This window comes from Morone saxatilis, unplaced genomic scaffold (assembly GCF_004916995.1).
Source record: "Morone saxatilis isolate NCDOM2014 unplaced genomic scaffold, NCSU_SB_2.0 Contig16, whole genome shotgun sequence".
Lineage (NCBI taxonomy): Eukaryota > Metazoa > Chordata > Actinopteri > Moronidae > Morone > Morone saxatilis.
The window spans coordinates 13,171,994-13,193,126 of NW_023339718.1; the positions used below are offsets into that span (position 1 = coordinate 13,171,994).

Genomic DNA, 21,133 nt, shown 5'->3' on the forward strand with positions numbered 1-21,133 from the left:
CTTTATTATTTCAGTTGATGTTATGTTATATATGTATATGCAATACAATTGATTAAATAAAATTAATCAAACTACCAGGAAGAAACTCATCGACCTTGACACAGAGTAGTATTCCAGCAGCAGGTTTAGTCGACCTACTGATTGGTTCTTGTGGCTTTGAACCTGATAAAGCTGCATTGTGTAGTGCATGTGCTCAGTACCTGATGTGTACTTAAAGGCTACAGGACGCATTATTGCAGTAGAGAGAGTGAAAGAAAGTGGGGGTTTAATGGTGACCCACAGCTCAAAACTGATCTGAGGCGCTCTAGTGGGTAAATCTGGCCCTGTTGACCAAAGCATCTTAGTCCTCTATCCTACTTGGATGAGAAATTAGTAAATCTGCAGCACAATACGACTAAAGAAGATTTTCTTTTGGGCTACACATTTCCTGAGCTGAATCTCTTTTGTTCAGCCAGACAGAGAAGTTACATGTCCATTTTGTATGAAGGATTACCAGAATTGGTAGTTTTATTAATTCATTTATGTTCAAAGGACCAGACCAACACTTTGATACAATACAAAAGATGACTGTTTTTGTTCCAGCTGGACACAGATCAGCGTCTGCTTTTTCGATTTTGACCTCTTTTTTCGATCTGTTTCTTCTTCTGTCAGCTCCCCAACTTTATGCAAATGACACAATCACTTGATTATCCCTCCAATGGTTCAGCACTCGAACCCAATGGCATACCCATGCAACCCACAGTCTATTTCCTCAGCGATCACAAAATGTGCCAATGATATTTGTATCACTATTATTGCTATTGTAATACAATGAAAGTGACATTTTTATATATGCCATCTCTCTCTCTCTCTCGTCTCTCCTTCTCTCTCCTCTCCTCTCTTCACACACACACACACACTCAGCAATATGGGCGTGAATTTCCAGCCACCAGTTCCTCCACCCTGAACTCAAACTCCCAAAATAGCTGTGAGACTTCAGGAAGCTTCCGAAAAAATGGCTGAAGTAGTTTCACCAATAACTCGACAAGTCAGTAAAGAAAACCGGGACCTCGGAGGAACTTCTGTCGATATTCGCCTTGAAGACGTCGAGGATTGTTTAATTTACGACCGCCATGGAGTCTCTATTCCGTTCAAGAAATTATATCAAGACAGGAAATCGGTCATAATTTTCGTGCGGGTAGGGGAACACTTTTTTTGGCTTAACCTTGCTGATGAATCACAGGCCATCCTGCCTGAAGTTCGTAAAATCCCGAGAGGCTCAGGTTAAGTAGATTGAGCCTCGAAAGATGATTTCTGTTGAAGGCATCAAAGTAGGCAACAGGTGAGCTTCAGCCTTGATGGACAGATGCCCCCAACAGCTGCTCCAAATGGAAGAATGGAGAGATCATGTCCATAGGTGAAGACAGAGGGTTAAACGTTATATAGGTGCAAGATGAGAGTTTTGGAATAATGCAATATCTCATATTCCTAGCCTATTAACGATATTGTCTGTGTCTGTGTGTATACCTGCAGAACTTCCTGTGCTACAGCTGTAAAGAGTATGTGGAAGATTTGAGCAAAATACCTGAAGAAGCCCTGGAGGTAAGTCCTGATCCACGACTATGAATGCACTGGAGGTTCAAGAAGAAGCATAGTTGCATATTTGCAGTGGTTGGATGTAACTAAGTTTACTCAAGTACTGTATTTAAGTGCAGTGCGGTATTACTTAAATAAAGTGTATGAATACTTCTTCCACCACTGCAAATTGACATGCAAATCATAAGTAATAGCTTATGGGTTTGGGTATGTGTGAGTCTAAATGACAGCTTTTGGAAAATCCTAACTTTGCTGTGTGTTGCTGCAGGATGCTGACATTAGACTGGTTGTGATTGGTCAGTCTGCTCATCATCACATAGAGGTAATTTTTTTTTTTTTTTATTCTTATGCATAATTTCAGTCTTTTCTGTCATGCTGATTTAGTTTTCAATCTCGTCCAGCCGTTCTGCTCGCTGACGGCGTATCCCTACGAAATGTATGTGGACCCGGAGAGGTGCATTTATCAAAAGCTTGGGATGAAGAGGGAGGAGAAATATACAGACTCAGGTAGTGCAGTAATAATATGACGGTACAAACCCAGCATATTCTGATATGGAAATTAATGAAGAATTGTATTTGTGTGTATGATTATGTACATAGCTCACCCTAGTCCCCACGTGAAGTCTGGTATGTTTATGGGACAAATGAAGAGTATATGGAGGGCCATGACCAGCCCTGCATTTGACTTCCAGGGTGACCTACATCAGCAGGGTGGAGCCATCATTGCAGGGCCAGGTAAGCTTCCCTCTCTCTCTCTCTCTCTCTCTCTCTCAACATGCTCTATCATAATTTCTCTCTCTGCATCCGTCTTTGTCTTTTTTTTCTCCCTCACGCAGGCTCTCAGGTTCATTTTTCCCATTTTGACTCGAACCGCCTGGACCACATGCCCATTAACTGGCTCCTGCAGCTCGCTGGAGTTCAACAGACTCTGGACTTCAGCGATAAACCAAAGATCATCCATGTGTAGCCAGCTGGTCGCCTGAATGTGTGCTTCGCCCCCACATTGCTGTTATTATCACATATGCACACAAGTTCGTAGATTTGTTTGAACACTTGTTTATACATCTGTTCATATTTGTGTCCCAAGTATTTCTGGATCTATTGTTTATCATTTCTGTACTGGGCAGAGACTTGACTGTCTTGCCAAAAACCTTGAATAGATCTGAAACACGCAGTCTATGTTGAGTGTGAGAGTTAACTGACTGTGAAAACGGTATTTTGAATCTTAACTCAAGGGCTTCTTACTAGCTTTTTCCAGAGCTTCCAAGCACATCTCATGGGGCTAATGAAGTTAAAATGAAGACCATGGGGTGTAAAAAAAAAAATAATTAGAAAGAGAAGGCGTGTAAGTTCTTTGAGTTAACATTTTGGATCTGAAAACATTAGTGATGTGTGTGTAAGAGGAGTATGAATGTGCTGTTTTTGTTTAATTTTCTACCTTTTCTATCTATATTAGGCTACTAAGTCTTACGTTGTGTAAATCTGCTTCCATACTAGTAACATGGTTGTGTGGTTGAACACTTAACTGATGCACTGAGCTTAAAGTCTTATTTTGCATCCTCCTATCCACGCTGTTTATTATAGTATAAATAAAGTTGAATTGCTATTTCTTGCCTGCATTTTGTTTTGTGTCATGCTCCCCACATACACTCATGGTCACACAGCACAGTCATACCCAGACGGGATCCCTTCAGCACACATTGGACTCCTACATGCCAAACATGCTATCTGTATTGGCCTCACAGCTGCAGCGATTGAACAGTGAAGGGTGGGCACTGGACATCTAATCCTGATACGTCACATGCAGGGGATTCAGAAAGGAGAAAAACCTGCCCCTGCTCACAGACGTCAGCACCACCAGAGAGAGGCTGGAGCAGGCAAACCCGTACCTCGACTGACACAACACACAGCAGCGCAAGGAGCAAGACATGCCATAATAACGCAGCGAGAGGACAAACAGGGGTGGGGGGGTACAAGCCGCCCCGCACTGCGACGTGGAGGTCTGCTGCGGCTGCCCGGGAATGCCCACCGTGCAGCCCTGAAGGGAAAATGAAGCGCAAGAGCGAGAGGAGACGAGCCGAGTCGAGGAAAAAGCGCTGTGCAGCTCACAACAGCTCAGAGGCGGCGCCAAACTCTGATGTTTACGTTGAGATAACAGGTAGGTGAGGGTCTGCGGAATGAACCCGGTCAACTTTAAGCCTAGTTGGCAAATATGTGCAATACGCACACACATGACTGCGCATGCACAGCACTGTCTTTCAAATGACCAGGGTGTGTTTAAGTCTTTGATTTTTTTTTTTTTTTCCAGCTTTTGACCTAATATGGCGACACCGTCTGTCCCTTTATTGTTAATGCAGTGGGTTTGCGTCGACTTACCTGCGCAGTCTGTTGGAACAAATTGCACAATATTAGCAATTCAGTTTTGCTCTGGTATATTTTACACCAATACATTTACACCAGAACCACCATGTTGTATTTACTGTGTGTGAGTTATAAACGTGTCAAGAGAGACTGAGGTGTGTGTTCATGTCTTAAATATCCCACTCAGCCCACTGTCAGTCTCGTCCACTGTTCATTTTTGTATATTTTATGGCGTTTTTTCCTGGTTCTTCCTTTGCATCCTTGCGCAGCTCAAATCTGAAAGAGGGCGGTTCGTCGAAGTGGAAATCGGGAATCTGATTGGTCGGAGGATCGTCCTAGCAACCGCTTGGGCAACGTTCCCGGGGCCTATCATGTGTCTCACTTAGAGAACTTTAAACTGAAGTGGGCGGGGAAGAGTCTGACTGACGGGCTCTTCCTCCAATCATGCGGCGGCCTGCGCCTGTCGCAGCCAATGGCCTCCCGCGGGCCAGCGGAGGGGCGGAGCCAGAACGAGATCATTTTTAGCAGAGTGCGCACTTGCACACGAAACTCTCCTTCCCTCCTCTTCGGTAACTTTCTTGTGTCGAAGAGCTAAATCAGGCCCCAAAATCGATTTTCTTTTTTAACGTATGAGTTTTAAGTTATCGCTTTTAACTTAACTTTTTTTTTTTTTTTAAATCTCCGCGCACATTATCAGGGTAATTTTTACTCAGTATGCGCAAGTCCTCTTGAAGAAATTTAACCCCGTACGTTTTCTGCTAAACGTCATGTTCAGAACTGTGGGCAAGATGACCGCGGACGATGTTTCATCAAGATGCATTGAGTTTATCAAGGGTAAGGAGCTAGAAAGGACATCAAATAAGTTGTTGTGGACAAAGATGGGGCTGATTTGGGAGAAATTGGAGACAACCGAAGTATGTATGCATGCATGACAAAAGCAACTAACTGCCTCCTTTATTTTGTCGCCCTACCCCCTCCCTCCCCCCTCCTGCAGATCAACTATATTTCGCCATACTAAAGCAAAAGATCAAGAGCACAGCTGAACGGCACTGTTTCTGCATAGATGAAGAGCTGGCATACGAGAAGTAAGTTATGAGTCTTATTGCACTTTAGCATTTTGTTCCAGACTTTTTATTTTTTTTATTTCTTTTTTTTCTTTTGCTGTGCATTATTGCATTTTAAATGGCTATATGTCACCATTACAGTCATCTAAAGGATTTATCCTCTCCACCATTAGCGGTGGTGTGAGCAGGCTTAAACATAACTCATTCAAAAAACAGTTAATCTAGCTTTGACTGCAAAAGTTACTCAACATACTAAGATGGGTCTTCTTTTTTTTTAACCATTAAAACCTTTTTTAGCTCATCACCTTTGGTAGAAAATACCCTTTTTTGCTGTTGGAGTAAATTCAGATGGGAAATAACACAGATAAAATCACCTTTCCACAGCCAGAGTGTGTGCTTGTAGCAGAGGGCATGACTGTTTCAATGGGCTGCTGTTAGATTGGCTGCAGGACAAGACATGACTGACCTTTCATTACCATTTTTCTGCCAGTGGTACAAAAAAAAGGCCCTCTTGTCTTTGCAGCTTTTTGTCTTTTTCTGACCCACTCTATCATGAAACGTTTCCAAATATAGTTTTTCCTCTGTCAGTGTTTTTACTGTTTCAGTCTGAAGTAGCCAATTCTATCTAGTGAAACTTCCCCAGAGACCGTAGCTGGTTGCATAAATAGCCACTGACACACTCTTTCTTCTTCTTCTCCCTCCCTCCCTCTCTCTCAGCTTCTATGCAGACTTTGGTCCCCTTAACCTGGCCATGTTTTATCGCTTCTGTTGCAAGCTGACAAAGAAGCTCAAGGTAAAGTATACCAGTGCTCTTAATTGCACTTCCTAGAAGAGAAAATGGGAAGGCAAAACCCAGGTCAATCAATATCTATTTATACCTGCAGTGGGCAGGCAAAATAGTTTAGGGTTATAGTTTTTGCACACCATTTAGAAATACCCGCCAATTTCAGTCATTTAAATGTATGTCCTGAATATTCCTTGTTTATGTCGACTTGGGACGGCTCTGTTCCTCTTTGTAGGTACTTCTTCTCTCCAGCTCTTCTACTTTACCGTCTCATGTGGTGATTGCCCAAACTGTTTAGTCTACAAATTCTCTTAATTGGCATTCACCCCAACACCAATGCACCAAGTCATTATTAAGTCGATATCATTATGTATTTGTCTAGCCACTGAAGGTTGCTGCGATGTCTGCATTTAATATAGTATATTTATGAATCACATTTATCAATAAGGTCTCACATGTCAGTTCATACTGTTGCTGTAATTGTCTTGCACAGTCCATTACGCTCTCAAGGAAGAAGATCATATTTTATACCTGTGGAGATCAGAAGAAACAGGTCAATGCTGCCTACCTGATCGGCTCGTATGCAGTAAGTGGTGTACAAACACGTTTGTTTCCTCTAGCTTGTGAAATGATATCATCATGTAATCATCGTGTAAAACTGGCACTTGCTCATTTGACATTTGCCATTTAAAGGTAATGAATCTAAACATGATGCCAGAGGAGGCCTACAGTCTGCTGGTTTCAAGGAATTCAACATATATTCCATTCAGGTAACAATTTGCTATTATTTTTATTTATTTATATATATATATATATATATATATATATTTAGTTTATCTGTTAAAAAACGCAGAGTAGCCTCATTTTAAATACATTTTGATTTTGCAGAGTCATAAATATTCTCCTAACATACTGATCTGTAATATTTAGACTGTAAAAATGACGAGGAGCAAAAATTGTCTAGATAGATCGTCAAATTATGTAACAGTATTATTGCAGAGAATGATATGAAAAACCAAATAAGTTATTTATTTACCATTATTGATTAGGCTTAACTCCAAGATTAGAAAAAGGTTCAAAGACCACCAGACCTTTGTACCCTGTTAGTATTACTGTGACTATAAAATGAGGCAGAAAAAGAGATTAGGCGAGAAGGAGATTGGTAGCATTTGAGAGCAGGATATGTGAGATTGCAGTTTGTATCCTTGCTAGAGAAATATTTAAAGGGAAATACAAAGTATCCTTTGTATGTTGTGCTGATAAAGACTTAGACAGTTTATTTGATGTTTCAGAGATGCTTCATTTGGAACCTGCATGTACAACCTGAACATCCTAGATTGCCTTCGTGCGGTTCACAAGGTACACCATTTTAAGATTTTATTTATTTTTCTTTCTTGCTGTGTCACGACCCTAATGAAATTAACTCCGTCTCAACCATCCACCAGGCTCTGCAGTACGGCTGGCTCGACTTCTCCAACTTCGACGTGGAAGAATACGAGCACTATGAGCGAGCAGAAAACGGAGACTTGAACTGGATCATTCCAGGAAAGTTCCTTGCCTTTAGTGGCCCTCATCCAAAAAGTAAAATAGAGAATGGTAAGGGAAATGTACCTTAAGTTACTGATATACCTCTGACCCAGTTTTACCACCTCTTAAACTCACGAGAATGTTGTTGTTTTTTTTCCTTATCTCAGGTTACCCATTGCATGCTCCTGAAGCCTATATCCCATACTTCAGGAAACACAACATCACCGCTATCATCAGACTCAACAAGAAGATGTATGATGCCAGGCGTTTCACAGAGTCTGGGTTTGAGCATCACGATCTGTTCTTTGTGGATGGGAGCACACCAAATGACTCCATTGTCAGGAAGTTCCTCAACATATGTGAGAATGCTGAAGGAGCCATTGCTGTCCACTGCAAAGGTCAGATGTCTAACCCACATTCACACTGCAAGTGTTGTCGATGGGTCAAACTGAGCGCCGTATCCAGTTTATTGCACAGTTTAATGCATTTTTTCTTTTTCTTTTCAGCTGGTCTGGGGAGGACTGGCACTCTGATCGCCTGCTATATGATGAAACATTACCATCTGACTGCTGCAGAGGCCATTGCCTGGATCCGGATCTGCCGACCAGGGTCCATCATTGGGCCCCAGCAGAACTTTGTTGAAGAGTAGGTGTTCGCTGAAGCAGGATTTTGAAAATGTCACTGATTTAAAATCTTAAATATTTCTCTATCAAACAAAATATTCCCGACTAAATAAGCAACAGTCACAGTTAAAGTTCAGTAAATCAAGATGAAGAATCAAGGGACAGAAACTCTGCCAAACTGCTTCTGCATGGGTGTGGTTTGACCAGATTTGATTGACAGTGCTGCCGGCAGCATAAACAATCCAAGCCAAAGCTGTCATCACATTTCAATTCAAGTGTCGCTAAACTGTGATTGGTAAACAGAAATGTGTTGCATCATTTTCTCAACTTAGCCCTGAAAAACAACAAATGTGAAATAAACAAAACTCTTAAGAAAATCTACTATTATAGTAAGATTCTTATTAAGAAAATGTGCCTCTGTATCATAGGACTTTCATCTAAGGGAGAAATCCTGCTGAGAAATCCTAATGGTGGTGGCAGTTTGGAAAGAAATATTTGTTTATTTTGTGGTACGTTGTAATTTGGCAAATCAGGAAGCAGAACAGTCTGTGGGCAGAGGGAGATGTTTTCCGGGAGAAGATGCTAAGTGAGCGGGAGAACGGCAAGATGGCCGTGACCAGGATCCTGTCTGGGGTGGATGACATAACCATCAACGGGAGCAACAAGAACCGGGCATCCAAGAAAGAAGAAATGGAACTGGTGAGTCGTTAAATTACGCTCTTGCTTTCAGAATCTGCTGCATGACTTTTAAAAAATGCTTCCACAAGCAGAAAAATATTCACACACGTTCACCGCTTGGTCTCTTCATTGCTTTTTGTTTGTCCTTTATAGTATAATGATGAAGAGGAGAGAAACGGCCTCACACAGGGAGATAAACTGCGAGCCCTGAAGAGCAAGAGGCAGGCCCGATCGTCCTCTGGTTCACTATCGTAAGTTCCCAGGCAGCCTGCAAGTCTCATCATGCATCACGCCGACGTGTTGTAGTACTATAAGCAATGCCTCTCTGTCAGTTCCTCGGGCCATTACACGTGTGCAGTAATGTTTTTCGAATCATAAGGAACTTGTGATTTGAAGAAGTTGGATTTCATAATGACCAAGAAGTGACCTTTTTGTAGGTTTTCTTTTATTACATTAATCATTTCATTTGGTGAGCTGTTTCCTTTCTTCCGTGTTTAATCTGGGTAGTAGTCAGGTCTTAGGCATGGCTATTCTGATAGGGCTGCCCATATCACGGCAATTTCATCCTAATGTCATAATTTATGTGAGTTAAGGAACCATGCAGGATCCCTCTCCTCCTCCCTGTCTGTAGGATTTCAATAACTCTCTGTGTCCTTCAGGTTCTTTTGATTAAATCTCAGCATATGCTCGTCTAGTGTAACAGAAGTCATCCCATTTTCATGCAGAATCAGTGAGTGATGAGGATGAACAATAAGTCGGGGAAGTAGCAGGTGAAATATGAAGACGCAGAGTGAGGGATAAAGTTATTTAGAGGGCTAGATTGGAGTTATCTGATACACAATCTTCCAGAGAAACGTTTTGTTGTGGGCTGGATTTGGAAAGGCACAAAAGATGTGGAAGTTAAAGATATAATCTGGCTGTTTTACTGCATCTTTGGTATTCTGTAAATTGTCCTCTTAAGTCAAAAGCTTAAAGGTAAACCTCCATAGTTGAGGGAAATGGGCCAAACAACATACAACAACATCACTAGGTTATCGTTGCACAGTTTCCTTGACGTAACTGGGCCACACATTTAGCCAATAGAAGACTGTACAATAGATACACTTAATAGTCGAGGTAACTCATTTTAACCAGCACTTTTTATTATGAAAACTGTTGAGGACTACAATTTCCATTGTATTTCATATCAAAGCTCCATTACTTGAAAATGATGTAACAGTGGGCCATTAGACTTAAAATGTTAAGATTTTAGGTCTAATCATTCATTGCATTACAGTGGGGAACACACAGCTAGCTACAGTTTAAGGACTTTTAGTGGGGGCAGGAGAATATTAAAAACAGAATTGACCTTGATTTAAACTTGAACTGACCACGGGGTGGTTATCAAATGGACAGTCACCGCAACTCAGAACTGATTCTTCAGTGACACCACATGTGGGAGCATGTAAATCAACAGTTAAACATTAAATAGACAAAGTCTCTATTTCTCTGGGAGAGAAATGTGCCACAAATTACATTCCAAAAATGTAGTAGCCAATAAAAGTAATTGTGACATTGTTGCAAACACGTCATTAAGCTCTTCAAAGTTATTTCAGTAATTCCAATAGTTTCTAATATATTTATGTGTGGAACAAGCATAAGAGTACAGCTGGACAACTGTAACCAGTGACGGGCCAGCTCTCTCTGCTGCCCTGTTGTTCCCCAAATAAAGTCCACTTCATTCGTGCCCTTGTAAATCAAGCCGTGGAAGGTTGGGTGTCGGTGTGGCTGAGGATGGTTGACCGGCCGCTGCCAATATACCCATATGGCTTTGGCTTTTGTTGTCCCATATCAGGCAGGTGGTAGTGTTCTGCTGCAACCTCATGGGCACGGTGTGGCCGATGTGTTGCCTGCCGTTCAAAAGATAGCAGAGAGAGGCAGAGAGAGAGTGGGGGAGAGGAAAAACAGAGAGAGGATGTGAGGTTTTGTATGATGGAGGTAAGTGCACGTCACTTCCTTTTTTAGCTGACATCCTCTTCCTGTAGAAATGGTTGCTATGCCAGTGAATGGTATGGCTGACTTAAAGTTCTTTTTTTTTCCCTTTCTTTCTTTCTCTGGATGACTATGGTGTGAAGTGGATATGCACTTAGTGGATGCAATACATTTACACGCCTTTCATTATCTGCCTCTCATGGACACACTGAGCTGTTCTGCTTTGATATCGCGGCTTATCCGAGATATCCTCTGAGTTACAGTGGAGCTCTCAAGTTGAGCCCGCTGTACTTGTTTACAACAGCACCAATTATTCAACTAATCACGGTTTACATAAGATCTGGATTAGTTGAATTACATGTTTTAGTGCTTGGCTTGCACAACTGACTCGGCACTTCTGTAGAAACAAATGTTAGTAAGGGAAACTTGGTCCTCGTTCTGATCTGAAGTAGGTACTTCCTTTTTGTTTGGTAAAGTAGCTAACTTGCCTGCTCAACCACTTTTAAGCTTTAGGTGTTTTTGGAAATTGTCAATAGTATTTTTGTGTTTTAAAATGATCTTTTGACTGAGGTGTTTTTTATGAGTTTAATTAGCAGCATTGTTTGGGTGGTAAATTCCTCCTGATCCTCATCCTAATACAAAAGGATATAAAACATCATATGTGAGCGTCTGAGGAGGTAGCGGGATGAAAATGGGTATTTATCCGTTCTCAGGAGGGAGTCGAGGCAGAAGGGAGATTTGCTTGTACTTCAGGCCATATGCCTTATCAGTGTATGCGTTGCTACACAAACATCTAACTTTCAGCTGAACTTCACCATCTGGCTCCACTGTTTGTTTTATTATGTAACACCGAAGTGCATGTTGAATTCCAGTGATGATTAGAACGATGGTTATATGAAAACGTTTCTTCATCTTCTGCCTTTTTTCATGCATGGCGACAGGCATGAAACCCTTGGACATGCATGCATGGACATGCCTCTATGTTCGATCTATGTTTGTGTCTAACATGTATTTAATGTTGGGCCGGGCTCATTGTCAATTGCCTGTTGTTTTTCCATTGCTTTTGTGACTGGATCAGTGCACACATACTATCTGAGCTTTGTTTACTCCTTCAGGTTTCTGCCTCTGCCAGCTTCTTTTTAAATGTTTCGTCAAACAAAATCTGATAATGGACACAACATTTGTAGGATTTTATCATTTTAGACATTTGTGAGCTCGACCAAACACTCTGTGTAAAAATGAAATATCAGACCGTATATTATCAGTTTTATGTTTTTTAATACACACAAACACACACACTTCATAATGCCCACATTGGTCAGGTTCTAAGTATATAGCAATCTGCTAACACGAGTGAAGAACAAAAACTAGCTGTCTGGCACTGTTGGATACAAGGCTCAATGAAAGGTATTTCATCTAATCCAGTCCCAGTGGAAAAGCTGAACATCAGAGGCTTTGTGTCCTGCCTGGACGTCTCTTGTCTCTCCTTCCTTTTTTTCCCCTTTTTTTCCGTTTGCTCTTGTTGTTGGATTTGTCCTCCTTTCAGATGGCTGGTAGCCATGCTGCTCTCCTCCCTGTGTAGCCTTGCCCTGTGGTGGATTGTGTATGGCTTCCCTTCTTCCATCCTGCATTTCTGTATAGACGGGTTAGGATTTCAATGAGTTCTACCGCCCGTCAGCCCCCAAAAAACCAGTCCTGCCCCCTCTCCTGGAGCTCTAACTGAGAATGCTGTAAGTGAGACCCCAGTCTCTTTTTAATTCCCAAACCAAATCAAGAAATTTGTTCAAATCATCCTATTGTTACTTTATTCTTTCTGCAAGCACAGTAAACTTAAGGCTGATGAGCAGAGCCAGTTTAAAAAATAAATCTAAAACATCAGAGGCTCGTGCCTTGTCCTTGTCACCATTTTGTGTACATAATGATTTTGTCCCTGTGTTCCCATCATCCTATCATCTGTAAACATGCTTTGCTGGTTATTGTGTTGACTGCAATGGAAACAGGTTAAATGAAAGCCTGTCAGACAGTTAAGCCCTCCTGATGAATATGCTAACTTTGTGAAAAGGCAAAAGTCCCTCTTTAAGTGGTCTAGTGCCACCTCCTGGCTTTTTGTGGTACTTACTTGGCTTTACTAATCCTACCTGGCTGCTGAAGCTGCAATAACAACCTGTGCACAAGTCTAACACTATCAGATTTTTAAAAAAACAGCATATCCATTTCCATATAGTCTCTGCCTCCACTCCTCATGCCTCCTGTCATCTTTTTGCTCAGATCTCTCAATATATAACGTTCAATCACATTTTTACTATTGTTACTTGTGTTTTCACAGACAAGAAGAGAATAAGATTCACACCAGGTCATCATCACAGTCCCTGAGGTAAGGTTTTTAGTACGCACGAGCACGTTTACCTACGATCTGACATTAAATATGGCTCAGACTAATTAATGACATTTGTCTCCTCTGCAGCACGGTCATCCTGCAGGCCAGTGTTCAGGGCTGTAAGGCCAGCGTCACCCCGTTGGCTCTGTCTGAACACTCAGACAGCAGGAAGAGGACCAGGACCTCTCTGCCAGCCAGCGGAGTGGGAGGAAGGTCAGTGGCTGGATTTGACACCCATTGAGTCAATGATAGCCCAGATATATTATCTGGGAGAGCCGCACAAGGAATGCAAGGCAATTTTACCTACCCATATAGACATCAAATGCCTTTTTTGTGTCTCTGCTTAAAGGCAAATAAAACTGGGCTCGAGTATTTGATCTCCGAGATCTGTAGCAGCTTTGATTGAAAATAGGAAAAGTCTAATATAACCTCCTCTGAAGCTCATACTATATTAAGCAAATTACATGTTTGATTTAGAATTTGCAGAATTATAAAAATAATTTATTTTTTCACAATGAAATAAGATCATATGCCACATCTGATCCACTTGTTGCTCTGTTTACTCAAGAAACTGTGGTTCCAAATGATTAAATTAAATACAGCATTCTCTATATTAGAAAATATAACCATTAGAACTGGGAGAGCATTTTGACAAGATAACACTAACTCAAGGTCCACTTATTGGATTATCAATAAATGGTGTTTGCTCAGTTGTGCCCAGAAAATGTTATTAAGCTGACCAGGAGATAAGATTTAGTCAGTATAACAGAATTATTTACCAAAGTCCTCAATTTGGACAAGTGTTTCCTTTTTTAAAAAATATTGCACATTTTTTCTATTTATTTCATTATCCAGGACTGTGCTATGTTGATGCAATATGTAATTCATTCAGTTCGGTTTTGTTTGTAAGTGAAATTGGCACACAGGTGAAAAGCAACCAAGAGGCTATAGCCACTCACGGATCCTTGTGGAGTAAATTAACAGCTTCCCTTCTCTCTGCCAGCTCCCTGTGCCACACCAGACTGGTCAGGTCCCTAGGCAACTTGCATGTAGTGGCTGGCGACAGAGACCCAATGTGTTGTGAGCCATGTGGCAGCCATAGAGACACAGCCAGTGCTACAGCCAACACAGGCACACTCATCAACTTAAACATGGCACAGGTCCACCTGCAGGCAAGCTCCCTCAGACCCACTCTGTGCCATATGGAGACTTGGGCTGCATTTGCACACAAACAGAAATTCAGTTTTGACTGATCAGTTTTCTATAAAAAGATGTCTATGCTGTCCAAACAGGGGGGAAAAAGTCCCATTTAAATGTTTTTTCCTCAGTTTGGGCAGCATTAGAATGAGCAGATCTTTGTTAAAGACCTTTTTAATTGGTGTCTGTGTAAATCCAGTCAAAATCCAAAGGCTCAGCGCTCTCACTCTTTCTCCTGTTAATGGTTGTATCATAATCACGTAATGTACTTAGGCTGGGATGCATCAACAAGGATTAAACGCTTAAACTAAATCAAATTGTGGTTTATCCACAAATTCTTTTTGATCTGATGTTTTATGTAGTTAGGAATAACCAGATTCAATCTGTATCACTTTTAATCGTTTCGATCCAACAGTTGAGATGTTTAACAGGTCTGGAGTGTCTTTTTAGGTAGTTGGGAGAAAAATTTAATTTCCTTGAAGAAAGATAAGAATCAGACTTAACTGCTTTCATTCACTGAAGTGCTTCAAAGACAAATGTCCTTTCCTGCTAAACCACGGAAACCTTTGACAAAAGTCGAAGTTAGTTTACTCTTTATATTGGCAGAGTAAACCAACGATATGTTTGTCAAAGATGCGAAATATAGCTAAATTAATAGACTTTTAATCTAAAATTAACAGATGGTTCAAGAGTTTTCCAGCTTAATACTTTTTTGTTTTAAGTCAGTTTAAGCTTTATTCTTACTATCATTTACATCCATATCGTCCCACACAGTTAATATAGTGTAACTAAACTGGTTGTCTGCAATCTTAAATTAAACCATGATGGTGCAACCCAGCCACCTTTCTTCTTTACTCAGATTAACACGTTATATAACATTATATATAACTTGACATTATCCAGGACTAACATTTAGTTAATCCGACCCTGCTTACGCACCAGTGTCAGGTTGCCAAATCAAACTTACTTCAGTCTCCCTGCTGCTTCTGTCTATAGCTTTCCTTGCATGTTCTCTAAGAACAGGGGGGTTTCGGACTATGATTGGCTATAGCTTCTCTGGACTCTGCTCACTGTGTCTTCTGCCTCTGGCCTCTCATGCCCACTCTGTAACCACGTCTGCATCTTTTTATTTGTGCTAATCTGTAATTTTTTACATATCCTTTCTCGTTCCTTCTTTCATATTTCTCACATGCAACAGACGCACTGTCTCCAGTGGACGTAAAGCTCGCAAGTCTTTGCAGTCAGTTCGATTTTCCAGGCTATGGTATCTATCTCTTCTTCATTTTCTGTGCTAAAGTTACTGTATTTTAAATATCAAATTGACTTTTTTGGAATTCTCTGTAATGAAGCTTTCTTACAGGCATGTCTGATTTGTACGCATGGACATTTTTTGACTGATTAACTGGTGCAATTTAAATCAATGAGATTTAATTTTGATTGTGTTTGTTTTCTCTAGTCACTCCATACCCAAAGCTAGAGCTCCTCTGCTTCGGTGAGCCTGTGGAGCTGGAAATCCTGATGAATTTTACATGAAATCCAACTTCTATAGAGCTGTACTACTCTTTCAGTAGATTTTTTAAGTTTGGGGGGGAACAAACTTTAACTGTGATGTGACATGTAAATCATTATAGACATCAATTATAGATTGTTTGATTACAAGTTATTTTACCCGTAAGGCACTTTGGTTTTTATATTTTTAACAGCATCATGAAACAAACTGATCTGAGTTTTAATCGTTGCCTGGTTGTTCCTACTTATTGAAGCATGCAGTAGCAAACATCAGACTAGAACTGCAATCATCAAACTGGCATGTGTGTGAATCACATTTACTACAAAATGATCACTGTGCAACAGATATACTAGGTTATAAGATGGGGATTCACATTCAGTTTGAAAACCTTGTAATGGATTTAGCCAGGAGTATTGGATTAACACCCTGCTCTTGGTTCTCTGTGGTACAAGGCCTTTGGATGTAGTTAAAAGGTCAAGTCTATATCAGCCAGAGTTCCATCACCAGATACAGTACTGTGCACATTTGTACCTCCATTCTCAATGTATGGCTCGTCTTCTAGTCCTGTCATTTACTTGTGAAGCTTTTTAGCTACTGTATTTCAAGACTGTAAATATGTCAACATTTGATATACTCAGTTTGTATTTTTTAAATATTTTGTACTATGTTTTAATCATGCTATGAAATAAGCCAATGGTCCTAATGGGGCCTTGTTTAACTCATGTTCATAATCCAGTGAAGACATTTGCTTAAAGCACATAGAATCAGACTTTTTAAATAAAATGTACTCCATGTACTCTCCGGCTGTTATGTCTTTGCACCATATGGCTAATGTAACAGTATCAAGCTGAGCTGTGATAGCACAAGGATAGTTCTTTGAAGAATTAAACAACTGGTTTTCATTAGTCACAGTAAGACACTATCCTCTTTTGCCAAGTACAGTTGCTACAAATACAAGTCAACACAGGTCAGTATACCGAAACTCTCACATTTCCTACACGTTTGTTCAAATGGTCTCAGTTACGTTAAAAAAAACCCAAAAAAAAAACACAGCTCCAAGTTAAACTTGCAAAAGCATTTATTCTCCAGGAGTCAAATGCTGAACAGTGCCTTTGGTGCAATAGAACAAAATAAATCCAGTACAATAAAACCCCAAAACCGTAAGAACAGCAGAAACATGAACCTTTTTTGTGTCAAGTGCAACCAATATTCCCCACAGGAGGTAAACACACAGATGTGAATGGAGTTATCTTCCTGCTGATAGTGCCGGGAAGTCTTCTGGGTCATCTGGGTTAGGAGCCAGATCGTCCTCCTGTTGGGAGAACAGAGACAGTAATTAAATAACACATTAAACTCTGATGTGCTTCCACTGGGGTAGCCTACAGGTGCACACATACAATCAGCCGTTTCTTATGGGGAGAGTGGTGAAGCCACACTAGATGGAAGTGTTACATTTGGCACAGCGTACCGTTCTTAATTGGGCATTGTGCTAAGAATTAAAGTTTAAAAAAGCCTTAAGACTCATTAGCATTAACAGGCGAGGTCATACCCTCTCCAAAATGGGCTTGGGTCTCTCTGGGCGACTGGTTGGGCCGCCTCGTCCTCCCCTTCCCCGACCACCACGACTGGGGCGTCCAAGACTCCCGAAATTGATGTCCAGAAGGGAGGTGATGTCATTCACAGACCTACGGAGGAAGTTGCCGTCATCCTCCATGTCCTCCACAGTCTCCTTGATGTTCTGCAGGCGGGAGTCAAACGCAACAAAATACAACATCTCAATTAGCCCCCCCAATCTTAATTCTTGCTGTGATTACATTATGGTTTAGATCGTTAATACAATATTGCTCGTAGTCTTCCAGCAAGCTGTTCATGCCAAAGTACGGTCCCACTTTTTAAGCCTTCCTTGTTTTCTTCAGTCTCACCTCTATGTACTTTGACTGGTGGATGACCTTGGCTTTGGAGGGAATCTTGCTCTCTGCTTTGCGGATATTAAACTCCGCCTTGGGGCGACTTATCTCCTGCATGGCCTTCCACTCATCCAGTGTCATCTCCATGGCAACCTGGACCACCATCTCTCCATCCTCTTCCATTGATCTATCATAATTGGGGATAAACTACATCTTTCAAAGTTTCCATGTCTTGAAATGTAAATCTAGTGTGACACTATTGGTACAGTAACAATAATATTGTTGGAAACCAGGAGGTGTTTTAAATGTACCATTGCAAAAAAAAAAAAAAAAACCAACAACAACATTGCAACAAATGTTATCTAGACAATAAATATTAAGCCAATAGCTGAAGTTTTTTTTTTCTTACACATTTAAGTCTGTATCAACTTTAACATTAGCTCGTTGTGCTGAACTGAAACAGAAAAGGAAATGCTAAAACAGGCATGATTTGTAGAAATAATTTCCCCTATATTGGGTAGTGTCTTGATGAATCTGCCAGTGAACCAGGTGATGTGGCAGATGCTCATGTGTAACTCACCGATTCGGATTCTCTTCCTCCACGGGCATTTGGGGCTCCTCAGATTTGACTGGAGCATCGGCTGTCACCTCCATTAACTCACTTCACGAAAAAGGGACACGGACAAACAGAAACACGTCTCTATTGTGCCTAAGTGTAAAGCTCTCTTTTCCATATTAATGAAAAGTTCACTTACCTTGCGGCTTCCTCAACACTGCCCCAGTTCCAGGGTCCTCTGCCTCCTCTCTTCTCCTCAGGAGAGATACCTCTGCAATGAATGTTAGAGAAGTTGTCAACACACGCTATTATGAGGGTAAAATCAAGAAGAGCGTAAGCTTTTTAAACTGAACAGCATGAACACAAAGGCTTACGTTCCATTGTGTCGATCATACTCTCTCTTGCCCCTCGGGTTGAAGTTGTCCGAGTTCCTTGTGTATCCTCCGCCTCTTGCTCCTCTCCTACCTCTGATCCCCCCTCTGCCACTGAAGTCAGAGTCTGCATTATACGAAGGCCTGTGGACCAATCGAAATAAGTTTATTCCTGTGACAGCTCCTGTATTTCAAACTGAGAGTATTGCACTACATACAGGCCATTGGCTGGGTCTGCATTTTGGAAAAAAGGACAGAACTTCAGTGTTGAGTAGTTGAGGCTTTAAGTTTGGGTAACATTACTGATATACCAGACCAGGCAAGACTGTAGCAGCAAAATAAAGCAAAAATGTTTCATTACTTTAACTTTATTATTATTTACTTGTATTAAAATGTCCAGTGTGTAGCATTTTTTGGAATCTAGTGGTGTAGCTGCAGACTACAACCCCCTCTGCCAATAGACCTTCCTTAATGTTACACACTGGACCTTTAGGAAAAAGACCTGCATATAATTTTCAAAAGTTGCAGTCTTGTTTTAAATAACATTACCTACTAAAAAGAGGAAAAATAAATAAATTTAAAAAAAAGGATAAGAATTCCCTTTCTGCACTAAAAAATAAATAAATGTATGAAACAACATTTTACGCCTCTTAATTTGGACACATTTTAGTTAGTGGTGGTGCTGTCTAAACAGAGCATGTTTTAGCCTCAGTTTGTATGAGAACATATACTTGGAGATGGAAAACTCCTGTGGGTACTCCACTTGGTTGGCCCTACGCTCCCCGAAGGCAACCCTCTTCATCCCCCTCTGGGCCTCCTCTCTGCCATCTCTGCTGTCTGTCCCTGGTCTGGGACGGGCCTGCTGCTGCTGCTGCTGCTGTTGCTGTTGCTTCTGCTGTTGCGGTTGCTGTTGCTTCTGCTGCTGCGGTTGCTGTTGCTGTTGCTGCTGCTTCTGCTTACGAACTGGAGGACAGAAGGTGAAGTAGACATATATTCAATTGTGTTGTGTCACTTTATTCCCCTCTTTGTTTGCCAATGATGAGAAAATCTTTCTTAAATGTCTGGACAGTCAAATCAAACAAACCAGCCCCTTTTGGAACCATTCTCTTAATCTAATTACACTCCAATACCACAAAGGTATTGGCTTGATATTGAATCTTAGGGAAAATGTATGAATTTAAATGCAGTTCTGAATGTGCCATAAAATCAGGAGGATGTCACTTAGCTTCAGATAATCCACCACAGCCACCCAGCCCTGAAAAGCATGCACATGTGCTCCAGCAGCCTCGCTGACCCTGCATCATCAGCAGCTGACACAGCCTGAGCAGACTCTTGGCTCGACTAGACAATCTAGAAATACTAGCAGCTGAGAGAATGGTTTGGATTTGGGGTTTGAAATAACGCAGACAAGCTCACCTGGAACCGGGTCTAGACCGTCCGACGCGACGGGGAGGCGCCTGTCCTTCTGCGACTCCTTCTGGCCAGGTTTTTTCTGCTTGCCCTTCTTATCCTCCTCTTCCTTCTTCTTTTTCTTTTTCTCCTTGACCATTTCCACTTGGCTCATGAGGTCAAACGGGTCAGCTTCGTCGTCCAGAAGATCCCCGAACCTGTTCGCCACAGCGCAACCGTATGCGTCCTGCAGCATTTTGTTTTTCCTTTTATTTTTTTTTAGCCTTTGTATGTTGAAGGGGAGAACCAGTTCAAAGAGATAATACCTCCTCAAGATGAACACATATCTTGCAAACAGTAAACAACGAAAGAACGATAGAGCTGAGTCAAGAAACGAGCGTTTGCCTGTGTAGCTACAACAGAGGAGACCGGTGCGGACGGTAGTTTGCTGCCCCGGTGAACATCCGACAAACGCTCGCGGCTCTCTGGCCACACTTTTAAGTGTTTGCACGTGCGCGGACAGGCGAGGCCACGCCCCTGCGCTCATCAATAGGCTGTTCGCTAATCAATATTCATTACACAGACTTGGCTCCAGTCCTCGGCCAATGCTGGTGGATTATTCTCTGCTTAGTCAGGTCCTGCTGTTCACACTGACACAGAGACTGGTGTTCAGTTAAATACAACATTCAACATTTAATTTTTATTTTTTAGTTAACATTAAATGACAATTAAAGCTGATAATTAACCTGAAGTTGGTTTACAGTCTATGGTTACAGTTAACATTAGCTTAAGAGTGCAGTTGTATAGCTCAAAGGCTGGTGTAAGTATAATATAGTAGGTTAATGCAGGGGTTCCCTTTCTCCTTAAGGGGCCCTTTTTTATCATTGAGACTGATGACCCCTGACTTTTTTTTAATGAATATTTTATATTATATTCAAAACTGTACAATTAACCCGAGAAGTTTGTGTAAAACGATTGATTTAGATACATTTTGACACTTGGCCATTGTTCTATTAGACACTTTACTTTTCCTCACAGAAGTGAACAACATGCGGAGCTAAAGACCTACTGTGTATATTTTTGAAGTTTTCTAGCACAAATAAAGCTTTGGCGACCCCCAGTTTGGGAACCATTGGGTTAAAGTTAGCTCAGTGTGCTAACTAGCTGCTGTTGGCATCTAGCATTAACCCTATTTTAGATATGTATACATACGTATTATATACAAGTCTTCCAGTTAGTTCAG

The 21,133-nt window shown here is 41.2% G+C and overlaps 3 protein-coding genes across 9 annotated transcripts; 2 read left to right on the plus strand and 1 right to left on the minus strand.

Moving 5' to 3' along the window:
• Positions 1-959: 959 nt before the first annotated feature.
• prxl2c (peroxiredoxin like 2C) lies at positions 960-3,183 on the plus strand. The gene is made up of 6 exons (XM_035658509.1): positions 960-1,177; positions 1,513-1,581; positions 1,844-1,897; positions 1,977-2,082; positions 2,176-2,310; positions 2,412-3,183. The coding sequence occupies exons 1-6, from the start codon at positions 995-997 to the stop codon at positions 2,540-2,542; spliced, it is 678 nt and encodes a 225-aa protein (XP_035514402.1). The 5' UTR covers positions 960-994; the 3' UTR covers positions 2,543-3,183.
• Positions 3,184-3,401: 218 nt separating this feature from the next.
• cdc14b (cell division cycle 14B) lies at positions 3,402-16,831 on the plus strand. Of its 7 annotated transcripts, none has more exons than XM_035657901.1 (16): positions 3,625-3,733; positions 4,931-5,021; positions 5,718-5,793; positions 6,278-6,370; positions 6,478-6,554; positions 7,077-7,143; positions 7,230-7,380; positions 7,479-7,709; positions 7,818-7,956; positions 8,468-8,633; positions 8,766-8,863; positions 12,910-12,957; positions 13,048-13,173; positions 13,964-14,132; positions 15,356-15,421; positions 15,614-16,831. In XM_035657901.1, the coding sequence occupies exons 1-15, from the start codon at positions 3,625-3,627 to the stop codon at positions 15,377-15,379; spliced, it is 1,665 nt and encodes a 554-aa protein (XP_035513794.1). In that variant the 3' UTR covers positions 15,380-15,421; positions 15,614-16,831. The 7 variants fall into 7 exon arrangements, 5 of the variants coding, with proteins under 5 accessions (XP_035513798.1, XP_035513794.1, XP_035513795.1 ...); XM_035657903.1 differs by lacking the exon at positions 3,625-3,733 and adding an exon at positions 4,457-4,770; XM_035657902.1 differs by lacking the exon at positions 15,356-15,421.
• LOC118325291 (intracellular hyaluronan-binding protein 4-like) lies at positions 16,722-20,346 on the minus strand. The gene is made up of 8 exons (XM_035657906.1): positions 19,918-20,346; positions 19,233-19,464; positions 18,505-18,645; positions 18,330-18,401; positions 18,155-18,235; positions 17,590-17,761; positions 17,217-17,405; positions 16,722-16,979 (listed from the first exon to the last, which is right to left on the minus strand). Exons 1-8 carry the CDS (start codon positions 20,144-20,146, stop codon positions 16,914-16,916), a joined length of 1,182 nt encoding a protein of 393 aa, XP_035513799.1. The 5' UTR covers positions 20,147-20,346; the 3' UTR covers positions 16,722-16,913.
• Positions 20,347-21,133: the final 787 nt, after the last annotated feature.

Coding starts and splice junctions, on each gene's coding strand:
- prxl2c (XM_035658509.1), top strand. CDS start 995: ATGGCTGAAGTAGTTTCACCAATAACTCGACAAGTCAGTAAAGAAAAC. Junction 1,178..1,512: donor CGGTCATAATTTTCGTGCGG/GTAGGGGAACAC, acceptor GTATACCTGCAG/AACTTCCTGTGCTACAGCTG. Junction 1,582..1,843: donor TACCTGAAGAAGCCCTGGAG/GTAAGTCCTGAT, acceptor GTGTTGCTGCAG/GATGCTGACATTAGACTGGT.
- cdc14b (XM_035657901.1), top strand. CDS start 3,625: ATGAAGCGCAAGAGCGAGAGGAGACGAGCCGAGTCGAGGAAAAAGCGC. Junction 6,555..7,076: donor TCAACATATATTCCATTCAG/GTAACAATTTGC, acceptor TTGATGTTTCAG/AGATGCTTCATTTGGAACCT. Junction 7,957..8,467: donor CAGCAGAACTTTGTTGAAGA/GTAGGTGTTCGC, acceptor TTGGCAAATCAG/GAAGCAGAACAGTCTGTGGG.
- LOC118325291 (XM_035657906.1), bottom strand. CDS start 20,146: ATGCTGCAGGACGCATACGGTTGCGCTGTGGCGAACAGGTTCGGGGAT. Junction 17,406..17,589: donor ACCAGTCAAAGTACATAGAG/GTGAGACTGAAG, acceptor TCCCGCCTGCAG/AACATCAAGGAGACTGTGGA. Junction 16,980..17,216: donor CCAAGCCCATTTTGGAGAGG/GTATGACCTCGC, acceptor TTCTCCCAACAG/GAGGACGATCTGGCTCCTAA.